Source organism: Aplidium turbinatum, chromosome 16 (genome assembly GCF_918807975.1).
Source record: "Aplidium turbinatum chromosome 16, kaAplTurb1.1, whole genome shotgun sequence".
Lineage (NCBI taxonomy): Eukaryota > Metazoa > Chordata > Ascidiacea > Aplousobranchia > Polyclinidae > Aplidium > Aplidium turbinatum.
Window position 1 is genome coordinate 2,425,955 of NC_137487.1, and position 25,312 is coordinate 2,451,266.

The window sequence follows — 25,312 nt, forward strand, 5'->3', positions numbered from 1 at the left end:
TATTTTCAAACTAGCTTACTGTGTTATTATTTTTGCAGCCAAATTTTTTGTATCCATTTTCACTGCCCTTGCACACGTGACATTGACAGTTGCTTCTGTTGCATTTCCTAAAATATAGAAGAAACAATGAAGCCAAAACAATGGAAAAACTGTGAAACAGGATTAAAAGCATTGAAAAAAAATCCTTTCAAACAAATAAAATGTTTTGGAAAACAAAAATATTTGACAACAACAATAGTACACTGTTGAGAAAGAATAGAAAGTAGACCTACATTGTTCATGGCAGTTGATTTATTTACTTCAATGCAAGGGCGCGGGAAGTAGGGGTGCTCAAGGGGCTTCAGCCCCCCCCTAGAGCTAATTCAGCCCCCCCTGGAATTTTGGATAATTGCTTCAGCCCCCCCTAGAAAATTCTGATAATTTAAAATACATAACATATTTTCAGAAAATTATTTGAGCAATAATTGCTACGATGAATCGATCGAGTTCCTATTACGTGTGATCGCGCTTATCATTCGAAATAAAGAGTCGTCAATCACAGGGAACTATACCTCGCAGTAGCGGTTCCAGCCACCCTCCCTACTAACACGGCGTTCCATCGTTTATTGGACATCATTCTGCAATATTCACTTTACACTTACAGCATAGAACAGCAAGAGATCTGGTTGTTATAACGAAGTGCAAACCAAACTTAAAGCATTAGCCTATGCCTTGGATCGTTTACCATTCACTGCAGTATTCATGCTCTCGATTTGATTTTGCAAGACGTTGTAAAGGAGGTGAGGCTTATTGCCGATGCCTTAAACTTCGTTCAAGGCAGTTGTAATTCGTGAATCGTCTAAACGTAAATCTTTATTCATGTCGTATTTGGTTCCGATGAAGTTGCCTGCAATTTCCTGGGTTTGTGTCCTACTCGTTGGTGCGTTCGTGCTTCTGCCCTCGTTCGTGTTGTTAAGTGCTATATGCTACCCTACCCTGTTGCAATGTCTGACCGACATGACAGAAGATAGTGCAATGGAAGGAGACGCACGTGCAAAGATAGCCTATTCAGCTTGGTAAAATAAGCACACACGATGCGGTTTTATTTTGCGATTACCTGCAGAGGTGAAGCTTTTCAGCCTGCAGAAGCCGTCGCTAGACAGCTCCAAAACAAGAAGATCTCCGCTTCTTCAGCTTTGGATCCATCACCAGTTTCCGCGAACGGATCAAAAATCTCAGAAAAGATGAATCCGTTTCCAAGCTTGTGGAAGCAGCGAACGTCCCAGCGTCTGCCAATAACTTAAAGACGCCAAAGGATCTCTGAGTGAGCAAAACTCCAGCAAAATTTTGAAACACGGAGGAATCGGATGCTTTGTCGTCTGCGGGAGAAGGAGCGTGGAAACGACAATACATCAAAGCCCTTGAGTTGTTCAAGCTGAGCTTGATCGAAGATTCGACCAGGTGGATCTGCTTACAGCAGCCACCAGAGAAAAGGCCCTTCTGAGCTGTGCAAACGGTGAGGAAGGATCTGATACTGAGATCAGCTTACCGGATGCGATCAGAAAAGATCGCCTAAAACGGAAATTACCTTGCTCAGCGATGCTGTATAAGTGGAAAAACCGCAAACTCCGTTCAAAAGGTTGCTGAGATACTATCGCAACTAAACCCTTCAACACTGATCTTTTCAAAGAAACGTGAAAATTCGTGGAGCTCTGCCTTTGCCTCCCGGTTTCAGCTGCATCATTAGAAAGTTCTTTTTCTGCTCTAAGACGCCTGAAAACGTGGTTGAGAAGCTCAATGACACAATACAGACTTACTCATCTTGCGTTGATGTATGTCCACCAAAACATTTTGAACACTGTCAATGTCAAAAAGCACATGACACAGTTCATATAGAGAAAAACCTGAGCGAAAAGCAATCTTCGGAAGAGTGTGAGAACTCATTTCCACAAAATGTCGTTTTTACATCACTTTCTAATTTGTTCGTTTTCTTTTTAATTTCCTGAACAGCTGCTTTTGTTGTTGCCGTTCTTCGTTTCTTACAACTTACAATGTGTGTGTTTTGGCGTCGTTTTACACACAGGAGGGACCTATAAAAAATTTGCTAGCAGTTTTAAACGTTCTCCTACACAAGGGGGGTTTGGGGGGCGAAGCCCCCCAGAAGCTCACAACACTAATGGCAGCTTCAGCCCCCCCTAGAGAAAAATAGTTCCCGCGCCACTGCTTCAATGTTTGTTTCTCGAAAATATAAAAGACTTTTATGTTAAATTAAAAAAGGGGGGGTTTGCGACACTTTTTAACCTTGAATGGGCGTAAAGTCCACAAGAGATCCACGTAAAGCAAATACTTAAAGCAGGGTTGTCCAAACTTTATGGGACGCGGGACGCATTCGGCAAGGAAATTAGATCGCGGGCCGCAGTTGACATTTTTCCTCTTATACACTGTCTCACCGTACCAGATGTAAAGTAAAACACGTACATGTGTAAATGAATCTTTACATTTATCATAAAAACATATTGGGGAATAGATTAAAGAAGCTAAGATGTGAATACTATGAATAAGAGAGTTTTGGAAATTTTAAGCAACGTCAGTAGACCAGGAAACCTTAAAAATAACTGACAAGTATGAATAAGAATAAACCATAAATTTATTCGTAAAAAATATTTAAGGAAGTACGTAAAACGGTACAGTTTACTTAAAATTCAGTGAGATGGGTGTGCCTGCATTTTGGAAGCCAGCTCCTTTGTGTCAATGTCAACTGAGGTTAAGGCTAAACGAAGGCAGGCTTCGAGAGATGTTTGTTTAAGTAGATTCCTCTCTTTGGATTTAATCGACTTCATTGCGGAAAATGCTGCTTCACAAAGGTAGGTACTGCCAAACATTGACAGCAAGTGCAATCCAAAACGGCGTAAATTAGGATAATGCTCTTCAGAAAGAAGAGGCCAAAATTGAGTGATTGGCAGTGTAGCTTTGCTTAATAAAAACTGGTCACTTTGCAAGTCACACAATTCAAGCTGCAAATCGTCATCGGCTTCTGATATAGTTATAGTCAGCGGAGCATTGAATACATTGAAGTTTTTCTCAAGGTGCCGGAAATCTTGAAATCGCTTGTTGAAGTCTTCAATCAGGGTATCAAGAGTTTCAACAAAGCAGCAGAAGTTATTGTCCTCTATTTCTTTAGAAATAACGTCACAACTTGGTTTTTCTAGGGTCGGCTTATATGCGAGGATATACGGTAATTTTTAAAAGTTTTCTAGAAGAGGCGGCGGGCCGCATTGAAGGAGGTCGCGGGCCGCATGCGGCCTGCGGGCCAGGCTTTGGACAACCCTGACTTAAAGCATCTAAATACAGTGAAAAAAATATTTGAAACAATTTTAAGATATTAACGTCTACCCTTTAAAGTACGTGTTAATTTGAAGAGAAAGAGACATTATTTATGGTCTCTGTTAAAGAAGGACTTTTAGTGCAAACTAACACATGTTAAAATTATTTGGATTTGAACAGTCAATTCATAGAACTCACGACGTAATACATTTTCTTGTCCACCATACTATACTTCCAAGTTTTTTAGTATGGTGGAAAGATCTTTCTTGTTGTTAGAATTTAAACACGCCTTTGAATAGTTTTAATGTATTTCATACTTTTTAAACTACTTTTCGCAATCCACAATTGTACTGATGAGGCTTTAAGAGCCGAAAACGCGTTCTGCAATCTGTTTTGCAAATCATGTTGGTCGTGCAGTGGATTATACCTAGGCTACTCTGTAAAATTCCATTACGTGGCCAACATGATTCTTCATTATTTCGTTTGTGACGATTCAATTAATTTTTTTGCATTCATGCTTCGCCCTCGTTTAATCAAGCTGTGTCCTTTGTATTCATTATAAATAACAGAGTTTGAAGTGAACAGTGTGTTACTTTATGATGGCTAAAGCAAGAAACAGAAACAAGTAAATAATACTAGAAAGACTTGTAAATCTTGTTACTGCCAATTTTCTTAAGTTAAGCCCTCTGCGTTCATTTGTGACTCGTTTGTTAATATTTGGATTTTTTCTCTTTTGCCGACCACTGTACTAAAAAAGCCACCTGTTTTTGTTTCTCTTTTATATTGTTTGGCCTCTTTCGCATATGCGTTTGGCACCTGTGGTCTGTTTTCGTTAAATCAGTAACTTATTAGTCGACGATACAACGTCAGTTTTCATTGAATTATACAACCATTATGACCTATTCGTTTTTCAATAATTGTCAATCCTTGAGAAAGGGAATTCGTAAATTGTACTGTAAATCGATTTGTTTCATTCTACAAAATTGCTTTTCTCTGGACGGTCGCAAATTAAGAAATCTCAAAGTTACCTGTGTTTAAAAGATTGTCTAAAAACGCACATTAAAAGAACACGTGAAAACCAATTCAAATTCATGTGTCGTGTTGTTGGAAGCAATCTAGACAGAAGAAACTGACCAGGCAGTTCAATAGAGCGAAGGTCAACGACAAACAAAATACGTCACTGTAACGTAGCAATCAAATAGACAAAGCGGACGTTACATTCAGTTTTTAGACATTTCAATCAAGAAAGTCGTCGTTGTTGACAGTGAGCGAAGTTGAATGTCAAGAAAATGGCAACAAATTCTGTAAAGGAGACAGACGTGGCAGATAAATCAAATGCCGAAGAATCAACAAATCCAGAACCCCAAACATCAAAGGTGACAACAAGATCACAATCAAAAATGCTCTACCAAGCAGAAAATGGCAGTCTGCACCCAAGCGACAGCACCAGCAAAGTTTCCAGCAAAAGCCGCTCCTCTACAATGAGCGCTAAAATTAAGAAGGCGGTAATATTAGCTCGATTGGAATCACAAAAAAGGATCTGCGAGTTGGAACAAGAGCAAGCGAAAGCAAGGGCAGAATTTGAAACAATGGTCCTAAAACAAAGTCAGCTACGTGAAGAACAAGAAAGAAAATTCCTGCAACAAGTCCAGGAAGCTAAACTAAAGGCAGAGCTCCAAGAGACAATTGCCCAACTTTCGGAAGAATCGGAAGAAGATGCTGGTGAGCGCTATAAAATGTCTAAAGACAATGTTGATATAAACGGACAATTTCAATCGAATTTAGCAACTAATGTAAACAATAATTCTGTGTATCCTATGTTATCCCAATTAACGTTGAGTGGCGTAGAAGCCAGGTCTAACATTCACGAATCTATTGTCGTTTCAAACAAAATTAATCCTTCACAAACAGTAACAAATAAATCGTTTGTGAGACATGAGCCGAGTACGTCGTATGCCCAGACCCCTGTACTAAATCAAATAAACAATAATCAATCAGTAAACTCGAAACAAATTCCAAATATTACTATCAACCCGTCCCCACTGTTGTCTGTAGAACCCCCAATCTTTGATGGAAATTCTGCTGAATACTGTGGTTTTATAGACGCATTTGATACGTTAATTGATTGTAATTTCACAGAGCCTAAACGTAAACTTTTTTATCTGTTGCAATACACCAAAGGCTCTGCGCACACTTTGGTAAAAGGGTGTCAATACATGCTTCCCCACGAAGGTTACACAAAAGCAAGAGCTTTGCTACAACAAACCTTCGGTCAAAAATTTCAAATAGCTCGCGCATGTGTTGATTCCGTCATAAACGGCCCATCTCTTCAAAATTCTAACAAGGATTCTCTAATCAAGTTCTCTTCGGAACTAACTTCCTGCATATGTACTTTGTCTGGCATGAATTACTTACAGAAAATGGACAACATGGATACCATAACAAAAATAATAAGACGCTTGCCAAGTGGCTGGTATTCTAGCTGGTTACGCGAAGTTGACGTAATTTTGCATGAAAGAAATCAAGAAATAAGCCTTTCAGATCTCTCACGGTACGTCTCGCGCAAAACGAGAGAAACGACCAATTTGGCATGCGATATTCTAAAATCTACTAAAAAACAATTCGATGATTCCAACTCCAAACGTAGGAGCAGCGTAACCTTTGCAACGCAAATAAAATCGTCGAACCATGAAAGGACATGCCATCTGTGCAGAGATAAACATTTTCTCAATCAATGCAAACAATTTCGAATGATGAATATTGACCAAAGGCTTAAATTTGTAATCGACAACAAACTCTGCAAGTGCTGTTTAAATGCTGGTCACTGGGCATATCAATGTAAAAGGAAGGACCCTTGCATAAAACTAGGATGCACTGAACGCCACACTACTCTCTTGCATCCCCCAGATGCAACACAAATCACCACAAATATCACACCTAAAGACACAACTCAAAAAATTAATATCAATCAACCTACACAAGCAATACGCAATGGGTTTGTCAACACACGAACAAATTCTCGCAGTCTGCTTCCCATAATCCCAGTAAAGGTTCGCCTGCAAGGAAGTAATCAAACTATCACTACACAAGCGTTTTTGGACAGTGGAAGTACAACATCTTTCATAACAAATGATTGATAGAAAAGTTGCAAATTGCCGACTGTCAAGAAACTAATATTTGTACCATCACGCTAAACAACACTGGCAAACGTAACAAGGTAAAGGTGGTCACAAATGTCGAAATGTCAGATTTTGACGAAAACAAATACATTTCTCTAAGCTCTCTTTACTCCACTTTTCAAATTCCTGTTTCAAATACAGATATTCCTACCCTAGAAGACACTAAACACTTTCCAGAATTTGCAAACATCTCGATTCCCGATGTTGACGCAGAGGTAGGACTTCTTATCGGCAATGACAATCCGTACGTTCTCCAACCGCAAGAAGTAATACAAGCAAAAGGTGGCTATTATGCCATCAAAACGGCCGTTGGTTGGCTAGTGAATTGTCCTAACAACAAACAGGATCAAAGCAAAACTAAAAATTTCTTTACCAAAACTTCTACCCATCCAATGTGCGACATGTGCTTTGACGCTGTTGACTCAATTGTTAACTGTAAACCCGAATTATCTGTTCAACAAGCTCAATTCATGAAATCTGTTAACTCTAGTATCAAACTTTTGGAAGACTCGCACTACCAAATCGACTTGCCCGTTCGAAATCCGGACCTAAAATTACCCTTTAACAAATCTCAAGCTCTCCAAAGAATTAATTGCTTGAAACGAAAGTTTGAAAGGGACGCTAATTTCTACATGGACTATAAAAGGTCTGTTGATGACATGATCATGAATCAATACGCCGAAAACGTTAGCGATGTCCCTGGAATACATGGAAAAACTTGGTATATTCCACATCATGGTGTATATCATCCAGAAAAACCTGAGAAACTCAGAGTAGTATTTGATTGCTCTGCCAAATACAAAGGTATCTGTCTCAATGATACTCTATTACAAGGCCCAGACATCACAAATAACCTGGTCGGCGTTCTTCTTCGTTTCCGCCGTGAAACAATTGCTATTCAAGGAGACATACAGTCTATGTTTCACCAAGTAAAGGTTCCTCAACAAGACCGTGATCAATTCCGATTCTTATGGTGGAAAGATGGGAATCTAGAAGCGCCCCTACAAGAATACCGAATGAACGTGTATATATTTGGCACTGTCTGCTCCCCAAGTTGTGCAAACTTTGCTTTAAAACGCACAGCTGAGGACAACTCATCTCTTTTCAGTGCAATTACTGTAGATACAGTAAAAGAGTCTTTCTACGTAGACGATTGCTTGGCTTCAACAGCAAATGTTTCAGAAGCAGTTAAATTGGTAAGGGAACTTCGTGAGCTACTGGCCAAGGGAGGCTTTCGCATTTTAAAATGGATAAGCAATGACCGAGAAGTGATCCAATCAATTCCAAAGTCAGAGCGCTGCAAGTCAATTATGGATATGGATCTCTCTCGAGATGACCTACCTGCTGAAAGAGCTCTTGGACTTTATTGGAACGTGGAAAACGATACCATACGGTTCAAAATAAAGAAAAAGGTTAAACCAGCTTCACGTCGAGGCATTCTTTCAGTAATCAATTCTATATACGACCCCCTTGGTCTTGGTGCTGCTGTTGTACAACCACTGAAGGTGCTTTCTCAAAAGCTCTGTAAACTGAAATTAGATTGGGATGAGCCTATTCCACAACCAGAGTTAACCACATGGACAAAATGGCTAGAACTTCAGCCAATGCTCGAATCATTTAACGTTCCAAGGTGTTATAAGCCTTTAAAATTTGGTGCTGTCGAAGACGCCCAAGTTCACCATTTCTCAGATGCATCGGAAGAAGCCTATGGGGCTGCTTCTTACCTCAGGCTAGTCGACACAACAAACAGTATTCACTGTTGCTTATTATTGGGAAAAACTCGACTTGCACCAATGAAGGCAATGACGATTCCTCGATTGGAGTTATCAGCTGCTACAATCTCAATTAGCTCTGAAAAAATACTACAAAGAGAGTTAAAGGCATCTTATCTTAATAAAGAGTCAATTTTTTGGACCGACAGCACAACTGTCTTGCGCTATCTCAACAACTCAAACAAAGCGTTTCATACCTTCGTCTCAAATCGAGTTCAACAGATTAAAGATGCTTCAACAATTTCCCAATGGAGATACGTTCCCACTAAATGTAATCCTGCTGATCATGCTTCAAGGGGTCTCTCAATTCCAAACTTTCTTCAATGCAATCAATGGAAAAACGGCCCTGAATTTCTATGGAAACCACAATCTCAATGGCCTAAGCAACCAAAATTTCTCGAAGTCGTGGACAATGACCCAGAAATTAAACAACCAAAGCAAACGTGTTTTGCAACCCAAAGCGAATCCCACTTTCTGGAAGATCTTTTGGGTAAGTATTCTTCTTGGTACAAGCTGAAAAGAATCGTTGCTTGGCTTTTCCGTTGTAAGCATAAATTTCTGACTTTAAGACTGACTAACCTTGCAAATAAACAAAATGCCCCAGCACACAATCTTTGCTTGTCTCCAGATGAGCTCACAAAGGCACAAGACTTTATTTTTACCTTTGTTCAGTCAAAACACTTTGCCAACGAAATCAGCCAACTGAAAGCACAAAAGCCATTAAACAACTGCAGTAGCTTAATAAAATTCGACCCTTTCTTAGAAAACAATTTACTAAGAATTGGTGGCCGCATCAAAGCTGCACCTCTCAAACACGATGCAAAACATCAAATTATCCTTCCAAATCGCTCCCAAATAGTTCCTCTCATCATTCAAGAAACGCACGACACATTTGGTCACAGTGGCAGGGAACACGTCCTGTCTGCCCTGCGCGAAAATCTATGGATTATAAAAGCCAATTCAGCAGTCCGCAAGGTTTTATCCAAATGTGTTGATTGCCGCAAAAGAAGCGGAAAACTCAGCACACAAAAAATGGCTGATCTTCCTAAAAACAGATTGACACCAGACAAACCTCCATTCACCTATGTTGGTGTAGACTATTTTGGCCCATTTATTATTAAAAAGGGTAGAACAGAACATAAAAGATACGGTGTCATTTTTACTTGCCTTGTAATAAGAGCCGTACACATTGAAATCGCAAACTCTCTTGACACTTCATCTTTTATACTCGCTCTACGACGATTCATCGCAAGAAGAGGGCAAGTAGAAGAAATTAGATCTGACAATGGTTCAAACTTTGTTGGTGGTGAACGAGAAATGAGAGAAGCCATCAAATCATGGAACAACAGTCAAATCGAAGATGCTTTAACACAGAAAAGCATCAAGTGGATCTTTAACTCTCCAAGTGCATCCCATCATGGAGGTGTGTGGGAAAGACAAATCAGATCCATTAGGAAAATCTTATCAGCTATCTGTAAAGGCCAAACTTTAACAGATGAAACGCTGACTACCTTCATGTGTGAAGTAGAAAACATTATTAACAGTCGTCCACTTACAAAATCGTCAGACGATCCTAATGACATGGAGGCTCTCACACCGAACCATTTGCTTCTTCTAAAACAGCAAATAAACCTTCCTCCAGGCTCATTCACAAACAAAAAAGAGCTTTACTCTCGAAAACGCTGGAGACAAGTCCAATACATGGCCGACGTCTTTTGGACACGGTGGGTAAAAGAGTACTTACCTTTGCTCCAGCAAAAACAAAGGTGGACCAAAAAATCTCCTAATCTGACTGTGGGGGACATAGTTTTAATCGCAGATAACACACCCCGAAACAATTGGCTCATGGGTCGCGTAATTCAAACGTTTCCCGACAAAAATGGCATTGTCCGTAGCGTTAGCGTTCAAACTAAACAGTCCTTGATTGTCAGACCAATTCAAAAGTTATGCTTGATCGTTCCTGCAAAACCAATGTAAATTTGTGCTGATTTTGTTTTCTCATGTTGTTTATACCTGTGTATTTGAACAAATGTACGAGGCCTTAAAGGGGAGGGAATGTTACTGCCAATTTTCTTAAGTTAAGCCCTCTGCGTTCATTTGTGACTCGTTTGTTAATATTTGGATTTTTTCTCTTTTGCCGACCACTGTACTAAAAAAGCCACCTGTTTTTGTTTCTCTTTTATATTGTTTGGCCTCTTTCGCATATGCGTTTGGCACCTGTGGTCTGTTTTCGTTAAATCAGTAACTTATTAGTCGACGATACAACGTCAGTTTTCATTGAATTATACAACCATTATGACCTATTCGTTTTTCAATAATTGTCAATCCTTGAGAAAGGGAATTCGTAAATTGTACTGTAAATCGATTTGTTTCATTCTACAAAATTGCTTTTCTCTGGACGGTCGCAAATTAAGAAATCTCAAAGTTACCTGTGTTTAAAAGATTGTCTAAAAACGCACATTAAAAGAACACGTGAAAACCAATTCAAATTCATGTGTCGTGTTGTTGGAAGCAATCTAGACAGAAGAAACTGACCAGGCAGTTCAATAGAGCGAAGGTCAACGACAAACAAAATACGTCACTGTAACGTAGCAATCAAATAGACAAAGCGGACGTTACAAATCTATCAATTCATTAGTTAATCAAACTTGGAAGTATAGTATGGTGGACAAGAAGATGTATCGTGTCGTGAGTTCTATGAATTGACTGTTCAAATCCAAATAATTTTAACGTGTGCTAGTCTGCACTAAAGGTCCTTCTTTAACAGAGACCATAAATAATGTCTCTTTCTCTTCAAATTAACACGTAGGGGTAGTTCGGGGCAAAACAAGTCGTCGGGTAAAACCGGTCAGTTTGATTTTAATCAAGCATAACTTTTTTTTTGGAAATAATACACTCAAAAAATGCTTTAGAGCACTTAGTGGTTCTTTTGTGATCCGACAACAGCAACTGCTGTGCAGTTTTTGCTTGCTGTCTCGGTCTAGGTTGCGAAACGTAAGTTGGTGTAAAATTTTACCTTCATATTTTGGACTAACTTTTTTTTTGTGGTTTCGACTAAACAGAGCATTACACTATGAAAATTGTTAATTAAACCAAGACTTTCTAGTTTAAACGAAATTACAATTATTGTACTTTGTCTCAAAACTACTCATCTTGTAGTTCTTCCTTGGAAATTAGTTTTATTGGGTATTTATTTTTGTTCAGTCATGTCTATTTTGGGTGGGGCAACACAAGTCAGTCATGAAGTGCTGTGCCAAATTTTTGCCTCAATTGGTGAAAATGCTAAATTCTTTAACCAAAGAATTTAGCATTTGGTTCATAGGGTATTATTTGCCTATTAAATCAAAAATCAGCTTATCCTAGTGTGAGCGAAGCATTTAGTTTGGGGGGTGGGTCTGCCAAGGGGGCACGATTTTTTTTGATTTTTGGCCATGTTTGAGCCCCTATCACTGCTAAACAAAATTAGGTAACAACCCAAATTTTTTACAGGTGATAGTACTTCTGCCAAATATTGAAAAAACAACATCGTTTACATTGTCACTCTAAAAGGTCATAGACATCTAAAGTTGGCCGTTTCCAGCTCTCGGCTAAGATTTTCCAAAATTTTAAAACCTTGCCAAGACTCCAATTTTGATTGGTTTTGGCTGAAATTTGGTAGAAATGTTGTTTATAAGATTCTCGATGAACTGAGAAAATATCAGTACAAAATATTAAAGGGTTTGGGAGTTTATTTAATGTGAAACGTGGGTCAAAATGAAAAAAATGCAAAAAGTAGGGTCCTTTTAATATCTTGGTTGCCCATGACCCCAGTGAAAATTTGCACTGAAATTAATTTTGTCCACTTATTCACTAAGATATGGTAAGTCTACCATGCAAAATTTATCAATGGTTTTCAATGTTTTTTTATAAAAAGTGTGCGTCAAAGTATGGACAAAAACGCAAAAAATCACAAATGAAAGATTTAAAAAAAATGTAACAATATTGAACTATAGGCTACTAGAAAACGTTTGAAGTGTATTTTTGATTGTGTTTCTATCAATTGTTCACAAAGCAATTGTTATAACATTTGACAACTGTAATGTACCATGTGGACCTCATTGTTAGTGAACAAAATGGCAAATTTTGTCATAATCTTCCTTGCTCAGTTTGTTTTGTCGTCCAGAAGAACCATGGTTACTCGGCACAGTAATTGAACAAATAATGTCATAAAATAGAATCCAGCATATTTGCTGATGTCTGTTCTGAACAAATGTGCTGCAGTAGTGCACTTTGTATGTGTAACTGCACTTTGTATGTGTAAATATACTCTTTCTTTCATCAAAAAAAACACTGACCTGTTTTACCCTTATTTAGGGGCAAAACCAGTCATTTGACTCTGTCGTAAAAATGATGTTGTATTAACATAACTTAAAAATAAATTTCACTTTTTTTATGATATCTTGTGTAAGGAAGCCTTAGTACAACTGTTTAACACTAAAAATTGAAACATTTTTAACTTTATGTGAAGATATACACAATAATACCAAAATGTGACTAGTCTTGCCCGCACTACCCTACTTTAAAGGGTAGACGTTAATATCTTAAAATTGATTCAAATATTTTTTTCACTCTTATGTTGTCTAAGATTAATTCTAGGCAACCAAAGCTAGTCACCAAAAAGTCCTAAGTGCAGTGATTGCAGTTTTCAGTTTATTCTTAAAGAAACTAGAGATAGCCTACAATTGGTCCAAACGTTTGCTACAAAGATCTGGCATTTGATTAGTTATTTATTTTAGTTATTTTTATTAGTTATTTAACTAAATTTTCTTACAACCGAATAATAGCACTTTTATCTTCAGTGGTTGTTCACATATTTATTGCTACAAAACCGAAGTCCAAAATTCCCAAAGTTCTTAAACTTGAGAGAGGATAAAGTTACTTTTAAAAAGAACAGTTTTGCATATTGTGACATCTGTGACATTCCAAAGTGGACTTCGGCACTTTTGTCGTCCTGAAATTTTGCTACAACATTTAGGTGACAGCCAAAAGCAGTTTTCCAACGATAACTCCAATTGAGAAAAATGTAACTTTGGCACTTTTATAGGCACATTCTTCATTTGCAAACACATTTCCATACCAAGCTCGGTGGCTTCTATCCATGGAGTAGATGTTGCTATCATTCTTTTTACGGCTTTAAACACTATGTTACTATTTGTAAGGTTCTCCAACTGAATAAACACAAGTAGAATTATCCGGTTTAAAAGTAGGCTAAGCATGGAATGTGATTGATAACGAAACTGATCATGATAGCGGCATGGCTGGTGTCATCATGTTTACGTCACAACAAACAATAAAATCTGCTGTACTGTATTAGCCTTTTTATGAATTTAAATACTTTCAATATGTAAATCAAAACTCTTGAAAGGCGTATCATCTATAAAACTTCACAAAATATCTTCAAAATAGACGAAGACAACTTTGCAGTGGCAAAGCATTCTTCTAACCTCGAAACCTCAAAAGATGTATAAATGGTTAGATAGGAAAAGGATGATTTCATGAAAATATTGTACAGTGGAATGTCGTTACGTTTGCAGGGTAGTTAGAGGTGAAACAGGTCAGGTAGCAAAATCAATCAACTTTATTGTCATCAAACTTTATACTTTGAAAAAATAAACCCAATAAAATGCTCTGACTGGTTTCCACGCGATGTGATAAACGTTATGTCGCTCTAGCCTTCAAAGCTTTACGAGATGTCACATTTTAACCTTAGTTCTTAATTAACTTTTTTTTCAAGGTCATGAAAAAATATCTGAAACTTACTTCAATTTTAAACCAAGCTTTGCAACATAAACTTTTAAAAAAGCAAGTTTGAATTTGGTCAAATACAAAGTGTGCGTCTTGAACAAAATAAACATTATTGCATTATTTGACTTCAAAATGCACAGAAAGAGACCAAATAAAAGTAAAACTTAACAAAATGTTCTGAGAACAGCGTTCCCAGACCTTCCACTGAACTACTTTCATCGTCAAACATCATTTGTTTCATTGCCCACTTTTTTTAATTTTTGATTTATTGAAACTGTGTTGGCCCTCAAAGCTTTTTTTGTAGAACTGCTAGGCCCACTGACCTTTCACACACGCAGCTGACATTGAATGACAACCATACTGTCGTTATTAAGTTAACTTTGAGTGCTGTAAGTGTCCACGTCTTTATCAAAGACAATATTAGCAAATCTGTTTCACGTTGCATGTGCAAGTATAATTATTTCCACGTAGTCAGAATTAGTCATTTGACCTTTCCCCAAAAGTGATGTTGTATTAACACAATCTAAATATAAAACTGAATTTTTCTTGGCTTGCTTCAGAGAACCTCACCACAGTTTTGGTTTGGTTTGGTTGGTTTGGTTTTGAATCTCTATCCTAGGACTGACAAAGCCTTGATTGGTTATTCCTGGTAGTTTCGCATCTTTGTAGAGGCTTTTGACGCAGGGCCGGTTAGCGAGATTGGCAGAGTGAAGTTTTTCCGATTGTTGAAATGTTGTTGCCGGGGAATTATTCCATTCATTAGGTGCCGCTGAATGCAGAACAGTCCTGAAATACGTTGCTCAAATTGTTGCTAAATATTCAGATATTCTATTCGTAAAAATATCTTTCAGTCCTGAACGCCAGGAAGAGCGCTCTTGCTACATGTCGAAGTCGTAAATGCAAGTTTCAACAAGAAGACTCAACACTGATCTCTGAAACTCGAACTTCACCCGGTCTGCTAGCACACTACATATACATCAATCAGCGGCATCTGTTAGATCTAGAGACCTGCATGAATTGAAATATCGCCTGTCATCGGTTTTTGCACGTTTATGACGATGCCGATAGATATTCTTCTCATCAAGCAAGAAATCACATTTTCGTTTTCATTCTGTGCCATGTGGTACCTGTGGACTAGGTGGAAATTTGAAAAATCTGTCAAATGTTTGTGTGTTACACCATTTTTGCATGATAGATAAACGGAAAGTAACCACAATCTCATATTCTTGTTTACATATTTCTTTGACAACAAAGATTACATTTTGCATTGGCCGGATTACTCAACCAAGCGATTTTAGCATATGTCAATAGTGCTGCTTTGGTTGGTTTCAGCTACCACAAACAACCTTCACAATCATGTCTTCATTCCTTTGGACAGTGATATCCTGTAGTTTTGTTATTGGTTCACTTTAATATGGCTTTGCTTTCGTAAAAACTATTTTCAATGCAAATAAAGGTATTCTTGACGGAGCGAAATAAAAAGCGATTGTTATAGATTGGTGGGGCTGATCAAAACATGTAAACATCTTGGTAAAACCTTCATCTTTATTGGCGTGGTTTTTCCTTTCTTATTGTCATCATAAGACTATTAAGTTGACAGTTTATGTTTGGTTGAATACCACCGAAGCGCTGCGTGATCGAAATTAATTAGTGTGGTTATATTTTATACCGCACGTACATAAACATGATTAGCGGTCAAAAAGCAAAGGTTGGAGTCAATGGGTAAGTTCTTGGCACAAATGTCGTCTGCATGAATACATACTTCTGACAATTACGATTGAAAACAATGCAACGAATTATGTTTATTGAAATATATTTGCCGATAAAAATGACTTTCCCCCTTGCGCAATGACCTGCACAGTGTGATTGACTTAGAACAGTGGTTCCCAACCTTTTTAACCTTGTGGCACCCTAATCAAAGAGATAAATAGTTTGCGGCACCCTGGCAAAACTGGATCAATTTTATGAGGTTTCTGTATTTCAAATAGCTGTATGAAATAACACAGAATTAGTTGTACAGTATAGCGCACGTAAATAAATGTATTTATTCAAAAGTCAGTGTGAAATTTGGGCTTGACTTCTTGCACAAAGTCCCTTAATATCTGGGGACACATTCGATAAAGCCACCAGCATTTCTTCCTCGACTATAAGCATTAAGCAGTCGATCTCGTTCTTTTAATTTGTATGTTCGTTAATACGGAAAATCCACTCTCACATAGGTATGACGTGGAAAACTGTAGAAAAAGCGCAAGTTTCGCATACTTGTAGAGGCTCTTGACGAAGGCCGGTTACCGAGATTGACAGAGTGAAGTTTTCGATTGTTGTTGCCGGGGAATTATTCCATTCACTAGGTGCGGCCGAATGGAGAGCTGTCCTTAACGTAGCCTACATTGCTCAAGCGCACACCCCGAGAGTCAAACTTGCGCCACGTGTTCTTGAGCCTGGCGCGTAATCACTGAGCTAACGGGGCGGACGAAAATAAAGAATGGGCCACAGTATTGCAATATCTCGCGGCACCCTTGAGCAATGCAATTGGCACCCCAGGGTGCCGCGCCACCCCGGTTGGGAACCACTGACTTAGAAGGTTGAAATTTTAAATTTATTATTATAGACCGAAGAGGGTTACAAAAATTTTTAGCATCCACAAAGCACTACCGCAGCCTGTATCAAGTTGAGATCTATAATTTTTTTAAATGTGTGTTCCATTACTATTTGAAATAAGATATTAAAACTATAAAGGGATTTGTAAACCAAATCGATATTTTTTTTCATTTTAAGTAACGCACACTTTACAAATAAGGCACCTGCAGCTAATAAAGCCCGCTAATTTTCAAACCTCAATATTTTTCTAAATACTGCATAATTTTCAACGAAACTTGGAATGAGGATACTTTGGGTCTATCTAAGCAACATATCTATGAAACAAGTTTCTAAGTAAAAGGGGTTGTAAAATATTAAAAAAATCTCAAGCGGGCCTTATTAGATGCACGTGTTGTGAATAAGGCCCGGTTTGAATTAGCACCAAAAGTGATGAAAAAGGTGTATTTTCACTATAACCACACCACAAAACAAATTCTAATCGACAACACAGGCACATAACTAATAATTAAATACACAGAGACAACTATTCCCTCCCCCGCCCAATGCTCCATTTTTTAAAAGGCGACATGGTGTTTTTAGATATGGTAGGGATGATAAAGTATTTTGATTCTAAAATTATGATATTTCCATTGCAATAACAAATTGGATTAATGGTGTAACAAGAATTGTTTAGGTCACTCAAGTCTTTAACCCTCACTTTCTTAACCAGGGGTGCACAATAGGGTGGAGTGAAAAAAATTTTTATAAAATTTTTATTAACTTGGGGTTGGAAAACTTGCCAATTACTACTAAAACTAGTTGTGCAAAATTAGAATGTAATCTGACGAGAGCTTGATTTGCCACCAGCCACTTGAAAATTTACCATTGGGCCATTCCGTGTGAATTCACACAGTCAAGAAATTCAACCTCTTCCATTTTTCTTAAATTTTACACACCTTTTCATTATCTTATATGATGAACACCTGCAAAATTTGAGTGAAATTTATTGAGAAACACGAGAGTTATAAAGCATTTAGTTTGGGGGGGGGTCTGCCGAGGGGGCACATTTTTTTTAATTTTTGGCCTTGTTTGAGGTCCTATTGCTGCTTAAGTAAATTAGGTAAGAACCTAATTTTTTTACAGGTGATAGTACTGCTGACAAGTATTGAAAACACAACACCGTTCACATTGTCACTCTAAAAGGTCAGACGTCAAAGACATCCAAATGTGGCCGTTTCCAGCTCTCGGCTAAAATTTTCTAAAATGTTAAAACCGTGCCAAGACCCTATTTTTGATTGGTTTTGGCTGACATTTAGTAGAAATGTTGTTTACAGGATTCTCTATGAACTGAGAAAATTTCAGTACAAAATATTAAAGGGGTTGGGAGGTATTTAATGTGAAACATGGGTCAAAATTACAAAAAGCAAAAAAGAGGTCCTTTTAATATCCCGATTACCCATGACCCCAGTAAAAATTTACCCTGAAAGTTCATAGAAAATCCTGTAAACAACATTTCTACTAAATTTCAGCCAAAACCAATCAAAAATAGGGTCTTAGCAAGGTTTTAAAATTTGGGAAAATTTTAACCGAGAGCTGGAAACGGCCACATTTGGATGTCTATGACCTTTGACCTTTTAAAGTGGGAATGTGAACGGTGTTGTTTTTTCAATATTTGGCAGAATTATTATCACCTGTAAAAAAGTTAGGTTCTTGCCTAATTTACTTAAGCAGTAATAGGACCTCAACATGGCCAAAAATAAAAAAATTGTGCCCCCTCGGCAGACCCCCCAAACTAAATGCTTTATAACTCTCGTGTTTCTCAATAAATTTCACTCAAATTTTACAGGTGTTCATCATATAAGATAGTGAAAAGGTGTGTAAAATTTAAGAAAAATTGAAGAGGTTGAATTTCTTGACTGTGTGAATTGACACGGAATGGCCCAATAGTAAATTTTCAAGTGGCTGGTGGCAGATCAAGCTCTCGTCAGATTACATTCTAATTTTGCACAATTAGTTTTAGTAGTAATTGGCAAGTTTTCCAACCCCAAGTTAATAAAAATTTTATAAAAAGTTTTTTTCACTCCACCCTAGTGCACAACGTTACCCCAGGGGCCCATGGGCCTTATTACCAAAATTAGCCTAGTCTGATCATCATTACACAAGGGAACACAATTTTTGTTGACTTCGATCTAACAATTGTTTTTGACTAACTTTCGGGCGCTGAATCCAAAAATGACATCAGTTTTTCTCTATCACGTCAAGTTTTTGAGCTAGGCAGCCACCATTTTGTCTCATAACCCACAAAAAGTACCACATTTAAGACATCTGCGTTTATTGTGTAAAACGTTTTAAGAACTACAAGCAACCGAAAGTAACTCCATGGTTTTCAAATAAACATTTGTACAACAATATTCTGTTCCTTAAAACGGACATTGCTTCTGCAGGACAAATAAAGAGGGAGTTTTAGGGCAAAAATTTACGCTTGTAGCTTTTCCTGGCATGAGCTATAGACAGTCTCGCTTAATATTCCAGCAATAGTCAGCCAGCATATGCAAGTCGTGCTATCTTCCCTGATATCTTTCCTCCATCAGCTTCAGATCTTGGTGGAATCTTTCTCCTTGCTCATCGCTGACCGCACCAAGGTTTTCCGGGAAATTATCAAGATGGCTATGCAAAAAATGCATCTTGATGCTCATGTTGCAGCCGAGTTCTTTGTAGCTTTCCGATAGCTTCTGAACAATTTCGATTCTTCCCGTGTATTCCCAAGAAGTCCCTTGACAAGGTTTTTAAATGATAGGCTAACCACGCATTTTCTTCCAATTCTGACATTGAACCACCGAAACGTTCATCTTTGATCAGTTGCCGAATTTGTGGACAATCAAATACACCAGTCTTATTTTTTTGTATTGACAGGCCAGGAAAAGCCAAAACGAGGTAGGCTATTTGAAACAATTGCTTTCAGTTGCCAATGCTTTAACGAATTGCTTCATTAGGCCGAGCTTTATATGCAGAGGTGAGAAAATACTTTTTTCTCTGTCAACAAGTGGCTCATGTAGAATATTGGGATCACCAGGTTTAAGGTCAGATCTCGGTCACAAAGCTACCGTCCCTTCGAAAGTACGGTAAAAACGCACTTTCTTTCGATCGAAAGTATGATACCTTCGTTCTTTTTCCAAGCAAATTTTTATCATTTAGTCTGGATGCTAAGAGTTCCGAAGCTTTTTTTCCTAGTCCCAAATCTCGTGCCAAATCATTCAACTCATGTTGATGGAGTACTCCACGTTCTGAATCATCTTCAATTTCAAAATTTTCATCATTAGGCTTGCCATCACTAAAACATTCATCATCATTCAAATCTTCTAGCATAAGTGGTTGAACGATAACTGGGACTGGGATTTCAGCTGAATGAGGCACTGGACGTATAGCTGGTGGAAGACTTGGATACTCAATTTTACGTTTGTTTTTCTTTTTATACCTTGAAGTTTGCACCAAGCAAAAGTAACAGTTTAGTCTGTGTAATGATCTTTAGGCTCTCGCCAAACCATGTGTATATCGAATGCCAATTTGTCACGTGTTGAACTACATCCGCAAACTCTCGATACACTGCTTGCATACCTTGTGTGGTGCCCAAGACTTATGTTGATCACCAAGTTTTATTTTAAAATATGCAAAGTAGGCTTGTTTGACAAATGCACTGACGTCTTTTCTTTGGCTAGGAATAGTAAAACTGCCGCAAATATAGCAAATGGAATCCGGGTTATTTAGATACTGACGACGAAAAACAGCAGACGCAGATAAGATACAAGATATAGTATTCTAACAAACAAACATGTAGTAGCCTATCTACATGGTTGACAGTGGAAAGCAACTAATTTCAATTTTACCATTCTAATCTAGTTTCGTTGGATGATTGCATCCTCCAACCAAAAATGGGGGAAATAGCATCGACCTAAATCGATGCATGTGCCTTTTTTGCTTAATAATACAGTTGACCCTCCTTGTATATAACTTACTAGCCTATATGATTAGCTTGTGCATTACTATTACGCATGGAAAAGCAACACGGCTAAACTCGTGAAAAGTTGCATATTTTGGATGTATGCTGTAGAGCAAAAACTTGACGTGATAGAAGAAAACTGGCGGCATTTTTGAAATCAGCACACCAGAATTAGCCTAAATCAAGTGCAAAATCAAAGTCAACAAAAATTTTTTTCAAAATTGTTCCCCAGTGTTATCAGTCTTGCTTTAATTAGAAAAAAGTTCAAATTTATTGGTTTTACTGCATCAGCATGCACCTATCTTTCACATAAAATGCAAAAAAACGGAAGTCAAAGCGGCTTGTTAACTGCAGAGCAGTCTAAAATATGTGAAAATTAATAAAACCACTCATTTTCAGTCCCTCCAAACTTCAACTTTCCGTAACTCAAAAAGTTCTCAACTTTAGGCTGTGAAACTTTACCAGTTAGTCTCAATTCACCATAGCAGCAATCAGAGCTTCCAATTTTGTTTAAAAGATTTGTAACAACGGAGATCCAGGGGGTGGGCCTTATTACTGGCCGGGCCTTATTAGCTGCATATGCCTTACTGAAATATTCTTTTTGATATGAAGTTTAAGCTGTATTTATTGTTTGAGCAATTTAAATGAAATGTGAATTGAAATATTTCTGAAAACTTTTGATTTGACTGCTGTTACAACTCAAAATAAAATCTTAGCACCAAAAATATAAGAAAAGATTGTGCGTCGTAAAAGTGCCAGTAACGCTTTTATTTACATTATGTTAAAGTAGCCTAGGTTTTATCACAACCATATGCAATTAAACAACAACAAAAAAATTCTAATAAGCGTCATGTTCTATTATAATAACTAAAAACAAGAGTTAAACCAATTGCAATCTTCAAAAGAAGAATAAACAATATCAAAATATCACGACAGTTGGTGAACATTTTGAATATTACTTCTGAAATTCAACAAGCAAGCAAACTTGACCGACCAATGTATCGGTTAGCAGCATATTTGCCGCAAGGAAGTAAAGCCGACCGGAGACTTCATCTAAAATAATGTTTCAATATTTAAAATCTATGAATTGAACCAAAATTTGTAAATAGCCGAAATTTAAGACAATTTACTTCTCTGAAACTACATTAATACATATTCACGAAAACGAAGTGCATTTGTTTTGCTTTTTTAATGCCAAAATCATGGCGTAGTGGATAGCGGCGCACGCAAAGAGAATGGCATTCGGCCATGCCTTCTCCCCCTTTCAAAAACTGTTGTTTTTTTAGCGTTGTTGTGGTTGTATAATGCAAACATGTTATTGTTTGAAAGTGGTTTGGTGTAGCAGGGCCGTACTGCCCCTGTATCCCCCGATCAGGGGGTAGCAACGGAAGCTATTTAGGAGCCCATTTATTTCAGTTTGCTTATTGTTTTTTCGCTATTTAGAATGAAAAAATCATAAAAATACTGCTACAAAAGTTCAATATTTATTAGCTTAAATCCCGTAAGGCTGTATTTGCACTTCTTAGCCTTCTCTACATCTCTATTTAGGGGCCCACCCAAATAAAATTAAATGATACAGAGTTTTTGGCTATTTGAAATAAGAAAACGTGACAATACTGCTATAAACTCGACATTTTATTGCTTACAGCTTCGTACAAAACAGCTTTTAGAGCCGCATCCATTGGGTTTTGTATTGTTAATCATCATTTGGAATAATTGTTTTAAAAACCAGTAAATCTACGCTCATTTGTTGGAGTTTATAGAAGAAATGATACTACTCTCTCACTTTGTTGAAAAATGTCCTTCAACGGATGATAGCAGAAGACTTGTCTCACATTAAATGGTAGTGAAACAGCGAAGATGTTCGATATTGGAAGCCAGAAGTGTTGACAAGGATATCTATGGTATACTCTACTTTTGCATTCGAGATCATTTTATTAATTCAAATCTTTTTAGGGGATTTACTGTCGGTAGGAATCTCCACAACGTGAAATTTGTTTGACCGACCTCAAGCACCTTGTTATGTTGAAATATTTTGTCTTCAACCCAGCGTCTTATTCTTTCTATTGATTTTTTTTTAAGACAAACACTGCGTCACACTTCTTTTCCTGTTTTTAGATTTTGCGTTTCAAGATTGATGCAATTGCAAGTTTATGAGACTTTTTTCTTTCGTTGGCACAAGGGCCAAATAATTTTTTGAAAACGGCCCTGTAAGGTCTGTTAGTTTTTTTAGTAAAACTTCATAGCTGTTTGCATCGTTATGAAGAAAAAGGTGGAGTCCTAGTAACAGATTGTGGAGTCAGTCTGACGTTTTGATCTGAATTCACAGCAAATATTTTTGGCATTGTTACTATAAAATAGGGGCTCACTAGTGGATTTTTTTGGGGGCGGTCGAGATAGTTCAGGCTTACTATCATGCTTCTCATATTTAATAACTTAATCTTCAAATACCGTGACATACACAAAAAACGTGAGAGTTTATATCTCACCAGCAGATAGCCTATGACTACCTTAAACCTTGGTCAGGCTATAAAGTAGCATTGGACTTCTCTTGATGGAGAAAAATTAAATGATATAATATATATTTATCAAAAAATGTCATATTATATCGAATGCCCCCTTCCCCCAATAAAAAAATCCTTCTTATGCCACTGAAATTGGTTCATTGAGTTGAGTAAGTCAACTATGTCGTCTACGTAAAGCATTATATGCGGCGTCGAGAATGTTATATCATACTGTTTGTTTTCAATACAAAATTTATCCAAATGAGTATTGTATTGTATATCAGTAACCTATAGCTGCTGCAAACTGAAACAATATCGTCAATGAAGCTGAGCATGGCAATCTTACACAATATGACTTACTGATTATTATTAGCAAATGGGCGTATTTTTTAGTTTACTTTGTTTTCATTTCATTTCGATTCGAAAATCGATTCGAATGCCTCCTTTGAGAAAATCCTGCGTACGCCACTGGCCGTAGTAATAAATATCGATCCTACACTATTTTATGTGCTACACCTGTCTTTCAAAAATTCAGAATTGCAAACGTATAAATTCTGACTTTGTCGCTATCGAATACCGCTAAATAACTATGATGTGCTTCTTATGGATAAGCCAAATCTAAATTTAAAATTTAGACAAAAAAAATTAAAGAACACCTATTCACTAAGATTATTTTGCTTTCAAAGAATTCAACAAAACGTGACATTACGTAGCTATAGTTCGTTGATCAAACAATGAAACACAATGAAAAATAGCACACCAGGCTCTGGTTGTTCCGTGCCTCTAGCTATCTTTGCCAACTCTTTTGAAGAAGAACATATAATTAAACATCGGATGGTAGCTTAATCTTCTTTCACAAACAAAGCAATTTAATTTGATCTGAGACCAATACGAACGCGCTTACAACATAGACTATAATCCTGCGCGACATTGTTTTGCAATGGCGTCATTCTCATCAAACACTTTTTGCTGGATTTACAGGATGGCGGAAAATTAAAAACTGATTATTTTGCAAACATCAAAAAGTCACAAATCAAGTTTGGAATTACATCATACTTGCATAGGATGACAAGACTTTTTTTCTCAGAATTTAAACTTTTGATTTTGACCCCAAAGACAGAGAATTGCGAGGATTGTGATTATGTGCGTCTTCAAACATGTAAGAACGTCTCAGTTGTAAAGGTCTCTTCACATTTCCCCAGTTGAGAGTATTTTCTGTCAGTGGTGTAGCAACTCAGTGGATGTTGTGGACAAATCTAAGGTCTGCAGGTTTATAGGGGCAGCAAAAAACAGAAAACATAAATACTGAATAAGTCTACTGAATAAAATAGTCAGTATTTAAAATAAATTCTTGTACTCTGCTGCAAAGTGGAGCAATGGGACAATTATGAGCAAATTTTAAAACAAAAATACGGATTTTTTTGCGCTATAGCTCGTAGTAAAAATTCTTTTGCTCAACCGACTAGTCGATCCAGGCTACATGTTTCAAACAAACGCTACAGCGCTGGATGTGCTTTAAAGATCAACAAAATGTTGTTTACGTAAATCCACTCCTGCGTGAATCAAATCCGTATTTGTCTTGACGCCTATCTTCAAGGTAACTAATTAGCTTATAGCTTTAGATGATGAATTTCAATTGCATGCAATGCTAACTTGTATGCAATGAGTTCGCTTATTTCAGACCTACATTACAGTAGTAGATTTCTTTCCATTGTATTTTTGTCTCCGAATTTATTTGAAAAACTTGTAGTTTTTGTATTCTGGAAAACTAGTAGTTTTTTATGTTCTGGAAAACTTCCATCAGTCTACTGTACTTTTGAAATGTTGTTGTGGTAAGGGAGCGGCAATTTCTATCAATTTTCAAGAGCGGTAGATGATGCTGCTATGCCACTGCTTCCATATGGACACGGGCGTCGTCTGGGATTGGTGGTGAGCGGCAGTGACCAAAGCTGATCTCTACACAATTTTAATCGCTAATGGAAATAGTTATAAAACGGGATGCTAGTTGTTGGAATCAAATTTGACAAACAACACACAAACTATCACTCGGCTCTCAGCCCATCTCAAAGATTACTTAACTGAATTTTGCATTCTTTGCTTGTCAGTGTTTTCACAAAGCGTCAGGGCGCCATCGGGTGACCTTCAAAACCTGCTACAGTATGTTGAGAACAACAGACTGTTGAGGTGATTGAA

The 25,312-nt window shown here is 37.4% G+C and overlaps 1 protein-coding gene across 1 annotated transcript; it reads left to right on the plus strand.

Moving 5' to 3' along the window:
- Nucleotides 1-6,544: 6,544 nt before the first annotated feature.
- On the plus strand, nucleotides 6,545-10,231 carry LOC145785895 (uncharacterized). The gene has a single exon (XM_082597593.1). The coding sequence runs from the start codon at nucleotides 6,545-6,547 to the stop codon at nucleotides 10,229-10,231; it is 3,687 nt and encodes a 1,228-aa protein (XP_082453719.1).
- Nucleotides 10,232-25,312: the final 15,081 nt, after the last annotated feature.